The 16,142-nt window shown below is 34.9% G+C and overlaps 1 protein-coding gene across 5 annotated transcripts in view; it reads left to right on the forward strand.

Moving 5' to 3' along the window:
- Positions 1 to 11,943, forward strand: part of smash (smallish) — a 156,807-nt gene extending 144,864 nt beyond the window's left edge. For 4 of the 5 annotated variants that reach the window (XM_076620215.1, XM_033347199.2, XM_033347203.2 and 1 more), the window contains 11 exons: positions 2,274 to 2,597; positions 3,333 to 3,560; positions 4,745 to 5,106; positions 6,275 to 6,650; positions 7,324 to 7,380; positions 7,617 to 7,939; positions 8,641 to 8,881; positions 9,744 to 9,946; positions 10,031 to 10,203; positions 10,390 to 10,554; positions 10,881 to 11,943. In XM_076620215.1, the coding sequence (XP_076476330.1) occupies positions 2,274 to 2,597; positions 3,333 to 3,560; positions 4,745 to 5,106; positions 6,275 to 6,650; positions 7,324 to 7,380; positions 7,617 to 7,939; positions 8,641 to 8,881; positions 9,744 to 9,946; positions 10,031 to 10,203; positions 10,390 to 10,554; positions 10,881 to 10,903 (2,475 nt within the window). In that variant the 3' untranslated portion in view covers positions 10,904 to 11,943. The remainder of the gene's footprint in view (positions 1 to 2,273; positions 2,598 to 3,332; positions 3,561 to 4,744; positions 5,107 to 6,274; positions 6,651 to 7,323; positions 7,381 to 7,616; positions 7,940 to 8,640; positions 8,882 to 9,743; positions 9,947 to 10,030; positions 10,204 to 10,389; positions 10,555 to 10,880) is intronic. The other variant, XM_033347202.2, reaches the window with a different exon arrangement.
- The last annotated feature ends 4,199 nt before the right edge of the window (positions 11,944 to 16,142 follow it).

A 16,142-nucleotide genomic window follows, 5' to 3' on the forward strand; every position in this document is an offset into this window, starting at 1 on the left:
AACCGTTTCCTGTTGTACGTTATCTTGACAGGATCGGGATTAAACAAAGCATTTGCTATCAAGATCTCCTATTTTTATCTAATTTCAAAATCTTCAATGAAAATTCCACGTTAGACATTTCAATACGATATATTTCATCTCGAGTTTACTGGAAATTGTATTCGAAGAACCACGCTTACTTTTAAACGTTTGCACGTTTACTTTCATTTTTTACTTTCAATTTCTCTTAAGCTATTTATCTCGAGTCGGATCATTTCCTAAATGATTATACAAAGTTATTAGGGCAATTAAAACGAGTGGTTCTTTTATTCTTTTTCGCGGGATTTCTCTTTTTGGAAGTCATGATTAGTACTTCTCAAATATATTCTTGAGTATAATGTTACATTAGCTTCGTATTATTTTATTGTTAAAGCTTCTTTCCAGATGATCTTCGTCGATAAACAATGCCGTATTCTTTATTAGGTATGACTGATGGAATTGATATTTCAGTTAAATATTTCGCATTGTACTTTAGAAGCCAGTTGAGAACTGAGAATCGAAATAACGAACTTAGTTACGTTTCTACCTGTGCGGCTAGATTTAGATAAACGTTATCATTATTGCCGAAACGTCTTATCTTTGTTTGTTCGCACTTTCTTAGACGATGGCAATAACGCGTGACATCATATTTGCACGAAAACTTACGAAATAATAAACTGCGTACATTTACCGCTTCTCGTCACTGATGCATGCACTATATTTTTATATAACTACAGTAAAACTCGATTTACGATGACAGAGTCGGGGGACAAAACGGTCTGATAGTTGGGTCAATCGGATAATAAAAGTCTACCAGTACTCCTTTCCTTCGCTGCTTACCATTCGTATAATCAAGATTCGTTTTTTTAATATATTAATGTTATATATATTAATATTAATAAAGTAATTATAATTATTTTAATATAACTGGATTTTTCTAAACTGAAATATGTAAATAGTAAGACACAAGCTTTTGTTCCTATAAACGATGCGTCACATGGCCTGAAATCAGAATCAGATTGGGCATTATGATGACATTAGTTCAGATAAATGGAGTTTTACTATAAATATGTTTTTAATTCATTATAAAATTTTGCATTAGTAGTGACTATTAGAGTTTTTAATAACATAATATGAAATTTCTTGTTCTCTATTTCTTTTCTTATATTTCTTTTAACCATATATGCACCGATAGTTATATATATGTGTTATGTTTTGAAAATGAATGTTTAAAAGACCTTTACATCTGTTTTAAATTAATATCTTTTTAATTTGTATACATTTAGTTACGAATTTGTTTGTCTGTCATAATTGTTAGTTCTAACAGAATAACTCATCGTTCTATGTGTGCGCCATTGCACGGATTTCACAAGAAAAAAAATTTACGATAGTCATGCATGAACGCTGGTGCATCGGTGTCTATGGAACACGAGAAAAAAAAATAAAGAAGCGAAAAGATACTCTTAGAATGCAAAATAATCTTCCATCCGAAACTGCAGTTGCCTCCGAAGCTGTTGCTCGAAATCCAGTGTTTCTCAAGCTATGTTTTACGCTTGTTTCTCTTAATATCCTCACGACACCAATAAAGAGTAATATCTATTCATATTAGAAGCAACTAAACATTAACATAGACAATATTAATAACAATCTGTATAGAACATCATTTAAAACGAATCAGTTGATAAGATTCAGTTCACGCCTCAAAAAGTTAACAGTGTAAATATAACAGTTTATCTTACTCGGTTAAAAGTTTCACGGGCACAAGTTCATAACATGTGGGCAAAAACGGTTATCAAATATAGATAAAACTTTATCAGATCACTCGACTATTTTGCCACGAAAAAAATTGTAAAAAAATTTCAGTAAAATTGATGCCATCGCGCATTTCAAACACTATTCTTTCTATCAATTGAGAACGAATCAATATGGCATAAAGTAGGGTTATTTGGATCAGAATCATTTTCTCGTTTTTTATATCTTCTTCCTGCAACTAAAATACCAATCATGTCAAGAATTAATGACATCCCATATAACAATCTTCTGATTATCTTGTGCAAACTTCAACATTGGATTTGAAGGCGTTTGAGACATAACTGTCTCAAATAACCCTATACCTTGCTATATCGACAAAAGAGCTGTGAAAGTTTGAGAAACCCTGGTCGGCGGGTGTAGCACGCCGGTGTTGATTTGCATAGAATGTAGCGTTGCGAAATACGCGTACGGCAGAAGCAATAACGCAGAGATCGTCTCTTCAGGAACCGATCGTTATCGAGAAAGCGGACGACGAGGAGGCAGCGGCGATTTGCCAGCCAAGCCCGCCAGTCGAACACGAAGAGCACGAGGAAAAGGAAGTGACGATGAACGGGAAGATCGAGCAGTACGAGCTACCGGCACGAAACTCGATCAAGGAGTCGATCGACGTGCACGATGTACCTGAAAGCGAGCCGTCCGCGAACGTCCCTGTGCCTGTGCCTGTGCCTGAAAGACCGACGACCTTGACCCTCGGCAAACAGGAAATCACCAAGATGGATATGATGAGCCTTCTTAGCCCCGATATTGTATCGCCTATGTCTAAACAGGTAAAGAGATACGATGCTCCTTAACAATCCTCGCTTCGCTGATTCGAATCGATTGGATTGGAGATTGGTAGATGGATCAAGTTAAAAATTTGCATAGAATTGTTCTTTATTCTTGAATCGCGTGGTGTGCTAGCTTTCTTTTCTCTTCTTAAAAGTCCGTAGTATTGCTAATGCTAGAACTACCTGTTGGATAGTACGTGAATATTATATGTGAAGATAACGGAAGGGGGCGAGGGGGCACGATAAGTCGCTTTTCTTATTTCTTATAGCAGAATAATTCCAAAATTCAGTGCCGTATCAATTTACTACACGTTACTAAAATTCTCTTTTTATTTGGTTTCGAAGCTAAATTAAATTTACAAAAACTGTAGTTGTAATTTATTTAATTTTGTTAAAAGCTCTGCATATTTTTAATAGTTGTAAAAAAAAAAGGAATTTTGAAATCTGTAACGACAGATTTAGTTGTTCTAATGTTAATGAAACAGTGATTATGATTTGCGAGTTTGTAGTGATAATAGTCAACATTTCTGAAATCTATATCTTTGATGTAAATATTGTTCTCTAGGAGAATCTCGTAACCAAATTTTATGAAAACAGTTTTCGTAATATATGATTCATGTGATTGTATTATGATTTTAAAGTCGTTCTTATATGGAAAATGAAAAATGTTATATATCGTGTGTCTTCTTCATGGCATTTTTCTTGTGTTTTTCATTTTAAGTTTTCCTTCTACAGATTTTGCCACTAAATTTATCAAGCGACGAGGAAATAGTCGCCGGTTTGGCGTTTCCTCTGGGGCCACCAACCAGCGTGGAGCCTCCGAAAGAGAAACCACCACCACCACCAGTGGACATCAGCGACGAAGAAAATCTTCCAGTGGAACCTCTAAAAAGATTGAATTCTACTCGCAGAATAAAGAAGGAACTACGCACGAGGCGCTCTGATTTTCTTGGAATCGAAGGGGTATGCGACAGTTGTGTCTAATACGTGGAATGAAATCGCTCCCGATTTTCTCCGTTCGACGTATATTGAAATATTCAGCATGGAAAAGCGTGTACGAGACTCGAAATTTTTTTTCACGACAGAACGTCGTCACTCTATCGTAACTTTCGTTTCTTCTCACGGCTTTTCACCTCCTTCCAGTGGCTTTCACTTGTTTCCGGAAGCTGATGTGTTCCACGGCCGTTAGCGCACCCGTGTTTAACGTTGCGAGAGATCATATCGCAGGCGTAACATCGTTTAATGATATTAATTGGAGCACGTGAATGGATTTACGTAACTCACATTCGCAATTATGCTGTGCGTTAACCTGCCCTGATGAGACTCGCGTGTTCGTTCGTTGACCGCGATACTACTACGCGTTTATTTCTTGCGAATGAGTCTCCTTAATAATTTCAGTACTTTTTTGTTCGATGAAAAATTGTCTTTATTTTATTTGCTTGATTTTATAAACTAGTCGAAGAATTTTTGATATCGCTATCTAATCGATACCATTAATATTGTAGGTGTTGTGATTAAACACTACAAAAACTAATACACGTAATGTTTCACATAAGGTAAAATATAAAAGAGGAATTACGTAAATGAAGAAACTATGTTGTTCTATCAAAATGATTTAATGCTTATAGCTCGTTATATCATTATCATTTAGAGGAAACGTACAATTGACGATTGATCCAACAGATTAAAACATACAATTAAGACAAACATATTTATTATAATGAAAATATTCTTAATATGTAACATTGACCAAAAATTTCGAACAATACACGTTATCTTGGCAGTTCGAAAAACTATATTACTTCAAACAAATAACAATTTATCTCCTAACTCTCAGATCTCAAATAATTTAATTCTCTGAAGTAGTTGTTATGAATCGTTAGATTATTATCTTACCTAAGTAGAAAATTTTGGTCGATTAATCGTTTCCTAAGTAACTCAAACTAATTATCACGTCTTATATTAAATGAAGATATGGCCTATTACTTATGGATGACCGTGTATACATTCAAAGCTATCTTAACTCCCCTTCGTTGTTGTTTCAGGGCCCAAGCTTCGAGAGTTAAAAACCACTTCACATTCCATCAAATTAAAAAAAATTCCTATCCCACCACACAAACGATACTGAGCCATGCTTCAATTTCCAGGTAAACGATGACGAACTGGAACGCGAGTTGACTCTAACAAAGCCACCAGACATGGCTGCGATTCTGGCGGAGGAAAGACGCATCGAACAGCTTCATCGTCGCTCGTACGACACAGACAGCAACTACGAGCAGGATTCCAGCCACGAAAGAGATTCAGGGGTCGAACTGGGCCACGTCGAAGACTGGACGAAGCAACCGGTCAGCCCCGATATGTCTCAACATAGTCGCCAAAGCAGTGAGCCATTCGGCGCCAGCGTCACCTCTTCCGAAGAAGACGAGATCACAAAAAAAGAAAGGGAAATCATCGAGGTCCTTGAAAAAGAGGAACAGTGGCGGTACGGCAACAATCGTGAGCTGAACAGGTAGGAATTATCCAGGGAAAAATTGTATCGTGTGGGGGTATTGCAGTCAAGAAGGGTGTTAGAGTAAAATCGACTAGGCTCGATATCGCTTATCTCTACATAAATTTGTAAATTTTCCGCTTCTTCTTCGTACACTCTTCAGGATTAAGTGTAATGTAATACACACTCGTTTCTGAACTTTATCGGTTTTCTATACATGTACAGTTCCAGATAGTTAAAGGATTCTTACTTTCTCGGTTCTTTTGAGTTTCATGGAAGTGCTTTGAGGTTCTCTTTAATGTCTCTCTTGTATATTTGCACGAAGATTCTTGTAATTTTTCTTGCCGTCGGAAGCATGCCAGTGAAACCGAAGACGTCAATATCGCTTAATAAAGTACTATTATCATTTATTTTTTTATTAATTATAAGGGAAACTACAAGAAATTTAGATAATTTTTAAAAATTCTAATGTTCTATGTCTGTCAGGGTTTTCATGAACTGGCGTCTTCAGTGATCACTACGACACATGATAATCCATAAACAGAATTCAGTAGCTCAATGGTTTAGAAAACAGAATCAAAAATTTAAATAGACAAAGGTTCATTATATCATAGATTCCTTAAAATTATTTTCTAAGAAATTTCGAACATGACTTAAGAATATAACTTCAAAATTAGTCATTTCAAAGTTAAATCATTTTTTCATTATTTCGGAGATTCAATATTCCTAATTTTGTTTGTTTTAATGTTTTCTATTATTAAAACATAGATATTTCAATAAATCTGAACCATGAGAATTAATTTTCTATTCTTCTAGTTACTTTTAACATGTTCAAATCCATGAATAGAAAACTGGATTATTTCTTTCACTGAAAATTTTTTGAGCTACTAAATTCATATCTTGGACTATTGTGCGACGTACCAATATTTCTAAGCATATCTTGTATATGTACATAATGGAACTACAACAAACTTGTATCCCGGGATCAATGTACAATGTACAAACGGTGATGAAATGAAATAAAACACTTTTACCTTGAACACACTGATGGTCTTTTCCTGCCGCTTGACTGTCGCTATCGCTATGCCTTCTCTCGAATCCTGTAAGCCTTTTTACAAGTAGAACAAAATCACAAATAAAGTCGACTTAAGCTTGAAGTCGAATAACCGAGAAATTCATGACAACACAGTGACTTGGGCGAGAAATTGGCGCACAAATTGCGCGAGCTCGAAGAAGAGAAGATGCAGCTAGAACGGGAACGCGCCCAGGAAGCGGCCTTACGTCGACAGGAAGAGACACTGAGGAAGAACGAGGACAACATACGCAAGCAGGAGGAGACGTTGCGGAAACAACAGCAGGAGGAGACCGCGAGGCAACAGGAAGCGGCGAGGGCTGAAGCAGAGGCGAAGCGTGCCGAAGAGAAAAGACAAGAAGAGGAATTGAGGGCGCAGGCGGAACAGCTCAGGATTCAAAATGAGATCCAGGAGGAGAGAAGAGTAGCTGATGCTCGTCGCATAGAAGAGAAACGTATCAGGGCCATGGAGAGCCAAATTCGTGAACAAGAGGTATGGGTCTTTACTTTCGTATTCTTTATTTATTTATATGTATATGTCCTTTTTGTTGGTGTTTTTATTATGTGGGTGCGGATGCTTTGGAACACTCGAGTTGGAATTAAGTTTGTGGTACAAGGTAGTTACATTTCCAGTTTCAAAAAGAAAATTTGTAGTTTTGTATCTTGCAATAATTTTTAAGTGTTTAGTATACATATACATACAGAGAGTCCCGTTTGGCTGAATGAATTGAATAGAAGAAAGTTTGATAGAGCAAAATATGTATTTGTCCAGAAGAAGTGAAACATTGTGATAAATAACAAACTTGCGAAATCATTTTCTTCCAGAGATCTTCGATATGCTTTTCTTAAATTGGGCTACATATTATTTATATTATTTTTGAATGCTCATGAGCTAATGGCAATAGTTCCATGGTTGAAATTAAAGAATTACGATTTAATAATTTCAAAACATATTTCCGCTCTCAATAGTAGAATTTGTTAGTTCTTTTTACAGGAAACGATATTTTTTATCAAACGATGAAACCATATTTTATATTGAGAAAGGATATTTTTCATTGCGAAGAAACGCTAAATATTCTCACAAAGTCACTAAATAGCTGCATGCTGTAAATTAAGTATATCGCACTGTAAACGTTAACGGGACTATCGTTGATAATGATTCGCAGAACACGTCATTGGTTGGTGCTGGTTTGAACGACGAAGAAGACGAATTTGCTTCCGGGGTAAGGGAAACAGTATCTTTTGTAACTCTTGCCGTTTTTTCTCGATGCTTGCTTCTAACAAGAATAAGGCAATTTAGCAGAATTACAATTTTTATTTTCTAAGCTTCACGAAGTAAAAGTAAAAAGATGATTCGAAAGCGTACACATTTTGTAAAGGAGAATTCACGTTAATAACAAAATAATAATAAAACTAGAGTAATAATAAATCATAATAAATTAATTAATTCTCTGAGTAGGAAGTCCTCAGAGTGGAAAGGGAGTTGCTGCAGTTAGAACAAGAAGAATTAAAGCGCCAACGAAACAACTTGGCGTATCGCGAACAAAAGCAGCTTAAATTGGCAGAACAATTGCAAGAACAATGGAAATCCTTGCAAGATGTCGCGCATACATCTGCGAACAATATCCAACAGTTCAAGAGTCAACCATCGGTGAATTATAGATCGTCGATGCCAAATCTTCAACTTCAAGACGTGCAAAGAAGAAGACCTCCGCCTCCTCCTATACCACCAGCCAAACCGCTGCGTTTAATAGAACAGAGGCAAAGGGACGTTACCATCAGGTAAATATCATCTAAAATTTAATTGTAATGTATATCATTAAGAAAAGAATTATTTTATCTACTTATACTGGTTCTATAGAAAAGTTTTTATGTAAAACATTTTAAAAGTTGATTAACAATATGATTTGTAACCAATCTCAAAATGTATGTAAAAATTACAAGATAATAATATTTCCAAAATGGTATTTTTAAAGATATATAATTGCATTCTGTTAGAGGGACAGGAACTTTACATCGAACAGGCTCAATTCTAGATAGTTCGCCAAATTGCAACAGTACATTGTTACGTCGGTGTTTCGAACAGATCGTAACTAACAGGAAATGCAAATTAGAGATAAAATATAGCACTACAAATCGTGTCACTTAATTTCCTGCAGAAACTTTACGCTTTGTTGCGTCTGATGTAACATTCGTCTGTCTGTACGATACATCGTTACAATCCCTGCTTGCAGAGCAGTCATTCATAATCTTTGATCAGTTGATATCGCCTGTGCTTAACATAATATTACAATAGAAGTTAAAGATCAAATGTAATAAAATTCAAAGTTAAAGTAATACCTTAACGACGTGCGATTAAATGTCGTACAAAGTTTCGGCACTTGAACAGATTCTATAAATTTGAAAGAACGAAAAGCAACGATAAAAACGAAGATCGAATGAAATAGTAATAGTTTGTGTGGATAACATTGTAAAATGAACAGAAGCAGCAGAATTCCGTCAGCAGATTCGATCCCTCAGCAAGTGGACGCTCCTTTGCGACACAGTGCATCGGTTACGACGCTCGCGAGCCATGGTGGTCAACAGATGAGCAGGCAAACGTTGCAAGCTCTCAGTGCAGTTCCTCGACCACGAATCGTTCAAGGCGATCAATGGGTTCAACGAAGGAAAAGCGACGTGCCACGAGGCGCTCACGATTTGAATTACCAGCACTGGCTTATTCAGGTAAATATTTTATGATATCTCACAAGAGACAATTAAGGGGGGGGGGTAAGGTTAATTCGTACAAAAATAAGGCATGTTTTTGTGAACTATTTATGACAACACAGTTAAAATTTCATTATTAAAACCAATAGTACATTAAAGTATGACATTCGAAGAATATTGTATAAAATTTTCACGGAGAAATATTAAAAAATACGGCAATGGCACTAATTATTCGGACGTGTCTCGGAAAATTGCGGTGCCCCTGATAACTTGGTGCTGGATCATCTGAAATCAAAAAATCAAAATTCATTCGTTAGGTAACAGTTTTCTACAGGTAACGCTGGGAGGGGTTTTTCGAAATTTCAATTTTTCACTTTTTTGGAACACTTTGAAGGGATAAATTAGCCGACTTTGCGAAAATTTGCAAAATCACAAAAACATGCCTTATTTTTGTACGAATTAATCTTACCTTAAGATATAACACGAATAATTTTCACAATTTTATCAAGTCATATATCAAATCGTTTATTATATCAAATTTAAAAAAAAACATTTACACCTGATGATATTAATAATGTGAAATACGAGAAACGCGAAAGTATAATGCAAAATTACACATATTTACACACGGAACTAATATGAAAAGTTTATGTTTGTCGATTTTCTGATTTTTATGTCTCCTGGTGATTAGATAGAAGTATTTTAATATGAAGTATTTAAGTAAGGAAATATTCTAATAGATTCAAAGATATAAGCTTTTGAAAATAGATGATAAATCCATCATATTTTGTAGGAAACAAATAATGTCAATTTAACTTAATTGATATTAACCTGCATAATAAATGTTATTAATCTCAAATATAAATGGTATGATGCATAGGAAGCAGAACAAAGAAGGATTAGTGAAAAGAATCAACGATCGCCACCGCGGAAACCTCAAATGCACGTAGCAGGGACGTCGGTTCCTTATGCTATGGCTCCTACCAGGTCAGACAGTAAACCATTGCCTGACTCTATCATACAAACTCTTACGCAAAGAGTACAGAACAGAGCGCAAGAGAAACCTCTTCCGCCAAGAAGAAGGTTAATATTGAAACAAAGAAATTTCTTATAAATTTGTCATAACTTTTAGGAATTATTTATTCAATTCGCTTTGAATTTTTGTAGATTAGAACATAGTACCAGCCAGGAACATCTCTCTGCGTTGCAACATCAACCGCAGCAACATGTTATGCAGCCTCAAAAACCTCAACAACCACCTGCGATAAATAACGAGAATCAGGAGAAAATGTTAAGCGTCAGTGGGAAAAAAAAATGCTCGCATTGTGGAGATGAATTAGGTGCGTAAAAAAGAATGCGTTATAGAATATAATATTTGATAGAAAAATGAAAAGATTGTGAAGCGTTTGCCTAAAAATCTGTCAATCTTCTCTCCACATTCTTGACTCAGTTTAAAGTCATTGTTATATTATACTAATTTAAATCGTTTGGAAAATGAAATGAGATGACTAATTTTGAATCACCAGGTCGTGGCGCTGCGATGATTATCGAAAGCTTGCGGCTGTTCTATCACATGGAATGTTTCAAATGCTGCGTGTGTCATGTTCGGCTCGGTGACGGATTAATGGGAACAGACGTGCGCGTTAGGAATCAAAAGCTTCACTGCCATAACTGCTACTCCAGTGACGACGGTATCCACATTTAGCTTACCCTATTTATACCTATGATTAAAATTAGGTAAACGTCAATGATCCCCAGCCAACGATTTTTTTTTATTAGTGAACGGATAAACGTAAAAGCTATTTTTCAAAACAATCTTGGTAAAAAGATTATAGATTATAAAGTATGTATTTAAGTAAAGAATTTTTATACAACAAATCTACATTCCTATTAGCTTGTAATATTTTGTTCTTTCTTTCGTTTTCAATCTTACTATCTTATAATAAAAGCTATGTTATATTTGTTATTATATTTATCATAAAAATTATTTTCTATATATTATTATAAAATGTTTCAGGTGTCAAGTTCAGTTGCGTGTGAAACCAAAACCAAACAGTAGTTAATGGGACCACATTGACTAACTTGAATATAGCATCGTTCAGCTATATTTTATAAGTTATAGTTGATCATTTAGCTACCGGTGATACGCGACCGCGGCACCAACTCTTTTCTGTACATAAAAGTCTGACAAACGGTACGAGCGAGAAGCAAAATGGACGTGCAGTCCTCGTCTTACGTAAGGTATTCCTACGTGCGCTTTAATTAAAAAAAAAAAATGGAATCAAGATTCTTTTCACGTAACACGCCGATTTCTTTTCAATCGACTAACCATTAGGACGTACAGACAGCAACATGTAAATAAACGTGTATTTATGTAATTAGCATAATAATAGAGAAATAAAATTCAGTGAATTGAGAAATCGCAAAAATGGCAGCTGTCGACACACTGAAAAAAAAATGTGTCGATTTTGTGTGGATTTAGCGAAATATCGGCGAACGATTCATATGTATATTTTTGTAATATAGTTACTCCGTGTGGTATTTATGAGAGAAAATCCCTTTGATGTGTGACGGCTATAATACGAAACTCACCCACTCCCCTCCTTTTTCTAATCCTTTGAGATACCTGTCTCTTATTTTGTTCGCTGTTTTTTTCTCTCTCTAATTTTTTTTCTAAATGCTTACAAATCAGTAGATGATTTCAATCAAATGGAATAACACAAGCCTCTGTATTTCACAAGCGATCATTTAGATTCTAGTTGATTATTATGGTAGTACAGCGCCATTAACTGTAAAGCTGTATAACGAGATGCAATTAGGCTCGAGTTTTGTGTTCTTTCTTTCCCTTCACTGTGACGAAATAACAAAGAAAAAATATGAAAGATGCTCGATGCGTCGCGCGATTAGACGACGATTACTTTTTGTTACCCCTTTGATCGATAATAGTCGTCGTGTGCAACCGTCATATCGCATCGCATACGCATACTTGCTGTTGTGAAATATTGTATGATATGTGTCTCGTGTTATTGCGAACATGTAATTTTATATTATTGAGAATAAATGTTTATTATAGCGATAAAGTTGGTTATCTTACCTCGATTTCCTGTCGCTTCAATACATCCTGCATAAAATTCACTGAATTAATTATACGGTAGTTTAACCGTTTGATTGTAGCGAATAAAAAGGTACGCAAACATGGTGGATCTTTTCCTGTGATGTAAATTTTCGATGATCCATCATCAGTCTATATTTAGAGCTTTTGATGCTCGTAAAAGAACTAGCAGAGACTATAGCTAGTCAGATAAAAAGAGAGTCTGCTGACGTCGAAAAATAAGAGGCTAAGGGTCGTCGAACGTTTTAAACTTCTGAAAGATACATTCCTGACGAACTCTTTAGTTCCTCATGCGAACTTTATTAAAAACTTTCATAACTGGTTTTATCGCAGTAATTACTATAGTAAAGTTAATAAATGTCAAAGAATTTGTTTATTCAACGTTAATAAATTCCTTTCATCTAAAATAAAGTTCTCGGTAAAAACATTAGTTAAAATACTTACATAAAGAAAAAGTTAATCATGTATGAATCATAAGTTTCCTAAACTATTTATAATTAGAGATGAAGTAAAAATAGAAGTTTGAAAACAGTAATGTTCTTTTATCTACTGACCTATTCCTTGAATTACTTGAACTTAGTAGTTTCGACTGTAATAAAAACTGGGATATATTTTATAGATAATCTATGAATTTACTTTTCATCTTTTTCATCTTCATTTTTTTAAATCCAGGAGAAAGACGCGAAGAGCAAATTTATTATAATAAGTAGATTTCGACACTGGTCTCGTCTACTTACAATGTACATATCAAGCTCTGAGACTTCGAAAATGTATTTATTGATAGAAATTAACTTCTGAAATTTTAACAAATTCCTCTAAGACACAATTTAGCAAAACAAGGATATTCTCGACCTTGAATTATATCTAACATTATATGCATGTTTTTACAGGAAAAGTTTCAAGAATTCGCACAACACTTTCCATTCGACAAACTTTCACTCAACTCTCTCACATGTGTTGAAACACAGAAGAAACTTCAACATCACGACTATGAGAATTAGAGGCATAGATTGACGAGTACCATCTCACAAACAGAATAGAGTATAATGCACGTGCACACGGTAGCTGGATATCCATTTCGCCGCATCCTGCTTCCTTGGAAAAGATTAATTCTAGGTTGAATTGCGTAACAGCGTGAAAAGCCGGCATCGAAGAGAGACGAATCGGTGGCTGGAACTGCGTTGCAGCTCGTCACGGGGAATTGAATTACTCAGCCACTTCTCGACATGCTTGATCAGTTTCAGTAACTCGAGTAACATCCCTCAATAGTCGAACGTGTGCACGTTCATCACACGGGGATAAATCGCGATGACACGAGTCTCACGTTTCAGCAATTTTGATAAATCGAACGTCCTGTTCCCAGTCATGTTATAGAATTATAGGAGACAGACAATTGAGCGCACCGGTTTGATGGTCTGCAGTTTTGATAATTGCTTTTGCCGATAGGTTGGATCAAAGAAAGAAATTTGGGGTGGAAAACGAATTTAAGCCATTACAGACCGAGCAATATATGTATATAGCTTACCATAATGTTATAAACACTTCAAATTCATTACATTTCATAAAGTCGTAAAATATAGGTGGAGAGATAGATAGAGATGAAAAAAATACTAAGCGAGTGCTTGGAATTCCTTTTCGTAGCTACAATGTTAGGAAACAGAAATCGATAATGTAAATTGATTGAAAATAAAATTGCAAATGGAGTATGCTAAAATTATTTTAATTGAAGTTTTGCATAACATTCTTATTTTTATTCATTTTATGTTGGCTCGGTTTTAAGACACAAGATTCATATTTTAAAATGATCTAGAAATTCTGTTTCACGTCATCCCATTGAAACAGATTCAACGTGATCTCGAGATTTAAAAAAATGTTCTGCAAGGATATATAAGAAGATTAATGTAGAAAATTATTAGAAAACTGTTAGAAGAATCTATTAATAAAAATTAAAATACAAGTTAATTTCGAAATTCTGATAGTCTTTTGATACCGTTACAAGATATTCAGATGTGAGACACGTTTTTATCCTCAGTTCGTTAAACACATACAATAGATATTCCGAACTGGAGCGTAACACTTCTAACTGCTTAGATCTTTGTCGACCATAAAATTTACCCGTTGAATAGATAATCAATTCGATACAATACTTGCACGCAACCGTAAATCATTCAAGCTCTTTCCGGTAACTTACAAAACCTTAGGATCGTCCACGATATAAGGATTGTCCTTAATTTTCTCAAAACTATGATTTCTATCGTTTCTTCCTTACCATAGACGAACAGCACGCGAAGTCTAGATTAAGGAATAAGAATTCTCCGCTCTAGAAACACCGAGCAATTTCATAGTAATTTTCGATTTTGTCAATGCTAGAAAAATATCAAACGACCATCACTCGTCGAAAAACAGACTGCTTTTAGTAGTCTGATTTCCTACAAAGCTATCTAACTTGACGAATCACCTTTTCAATGTAGTTAATTTGAATATTTTCTATTAACAGACGCACATCTATTTCGGTATGCTACACATTAGATAGCGATCGGGAACAAAATTACTTTTTCGATAGAATCGGTGGAATAGTTCAACCTTCAGGCAACAAATATTTCGCGAGCTAGTTTGAATTATAGGTGGTAGATCCATTAAATGTCAAAGTGTGTGCTGTCCATCATCACGAGAAACATAACTGTGTCAACTTAAGCGACGTACTTCCTCTATTTCTGTTTTATTTTTCGTTATTCGTCACTCCACGAATGCAATATGAACGAACAAATATTTATGTTAAAAGAGCAATTCCAGGAATATATGTGGAGAGTAGGTGCGTATAGAGTTTTGACATATATCGACATTATATTTTGATGAAGAGTATAATAGGATTGTAAAACACCAGAGTTGCAGATTTTGATGAAGAGTATAATATGATTGTAAAAAACCAGAGTTACTAGATTATCGTGTCTTCCATCTGTGATCTTCATACAAATAATATTAGGACTAGTATTACAAAATTCTTAGAATTCCTAGAAAGATTTTCAGAAAACGCGTTTAAGAAGAACAGAAAAAGATTGTGAATGCACTTAGTAGAAAATCCTTTAAACAATATAGTGTGAATTCTTAGAAAAAGGAACATAACTTCTTGAACTGGTTTTCAATCATTAGCAGCTAATATACACCGCTCTAATTGAATCGCGTTTTCACAAGAAAAAGCGTGGAGGGTGATGCGAAATTGGTAAATCAGAATCCGCCAGGAGAGAACAACGCAAAAGTATCGAGTGAATAAAATAACGATACCTTCATCCCAGACAGGCCCTATGTAACTATGTAGCTTCGAACTTTGGTCATCGATAATCTAGTTGAAACTTTTGCAGGAAAAGTAGCGGTCGTTCGCCGTGTTACATGCATATATGTTTCACTCCAACCACAACCATTGTTACATGTCAGGAAACTACGGCATGTCCCATAGCGGTTGACGAGGCTCCAGAGACCAGACTTGGTTGCATTTTAAAGGTAACGTTATCTAGTTATGACTCATAATGCGCACATTATACAACAATCATTAATTTTATATTCCACATATTCATTGACATATATTCAGCAAACTATTTCTCCCTTTCTATTTATTTTCCATTATTTTCTAGGAATATAGAATGTACGTTTACATGTGCAGGTTAGATATAAAAAATCGTTATATTATTATCATGGTAACGTGGGAGTTGATAGATATTATGTAATGATAATATAAATTTGTACTTACGTATCAGTCGTAGATTGTGATTCATAAAAGCATAGAAATAATTTATATCATTTTATTTTAACTTCAAGTTTGAAAGATTCTCCAAAAAGACTGTGAAATTTAAATAATTTGATTGAAACCCGAAGAGTCATAAATATGTCAGTTTGATTGGTTTTTCCTATGATAACAGCGAAAATCCTAGATATTTTATTTCATGGTTTCGACAGCACGATATGGAGCGAGGCATACGATATTCATTCGGAAATTCTTTTTAAGCGAAGATTGCAATTCGAATCCTGAACACTCAGCTAAACTCCATTGCGCAAAAAATTCCATCAAATTCTTGATCATTACATTCTAGTAGATTTTGTGACACAAAATTGTGTTCATACTTTTACATAGAAAATGGGAAAGTGCATTCATGAATTATAAAAAATTATAAA

The sequence above is a fragment of the Bombus vancouverensis genome, chromosome 7, assembly GCF_051014615.1.
Source record: "Bombus vancouverensis nearcticus chromosome 7, iyBomVanc1_principal, whole genome shotgun sequence".
NCBI classification, from domain to species: Eukaryota; Metazoa; Arthropoda; class Insecta; order Hymenoptera; family Apidae; genus Bombus; species Bombus vancouverensis.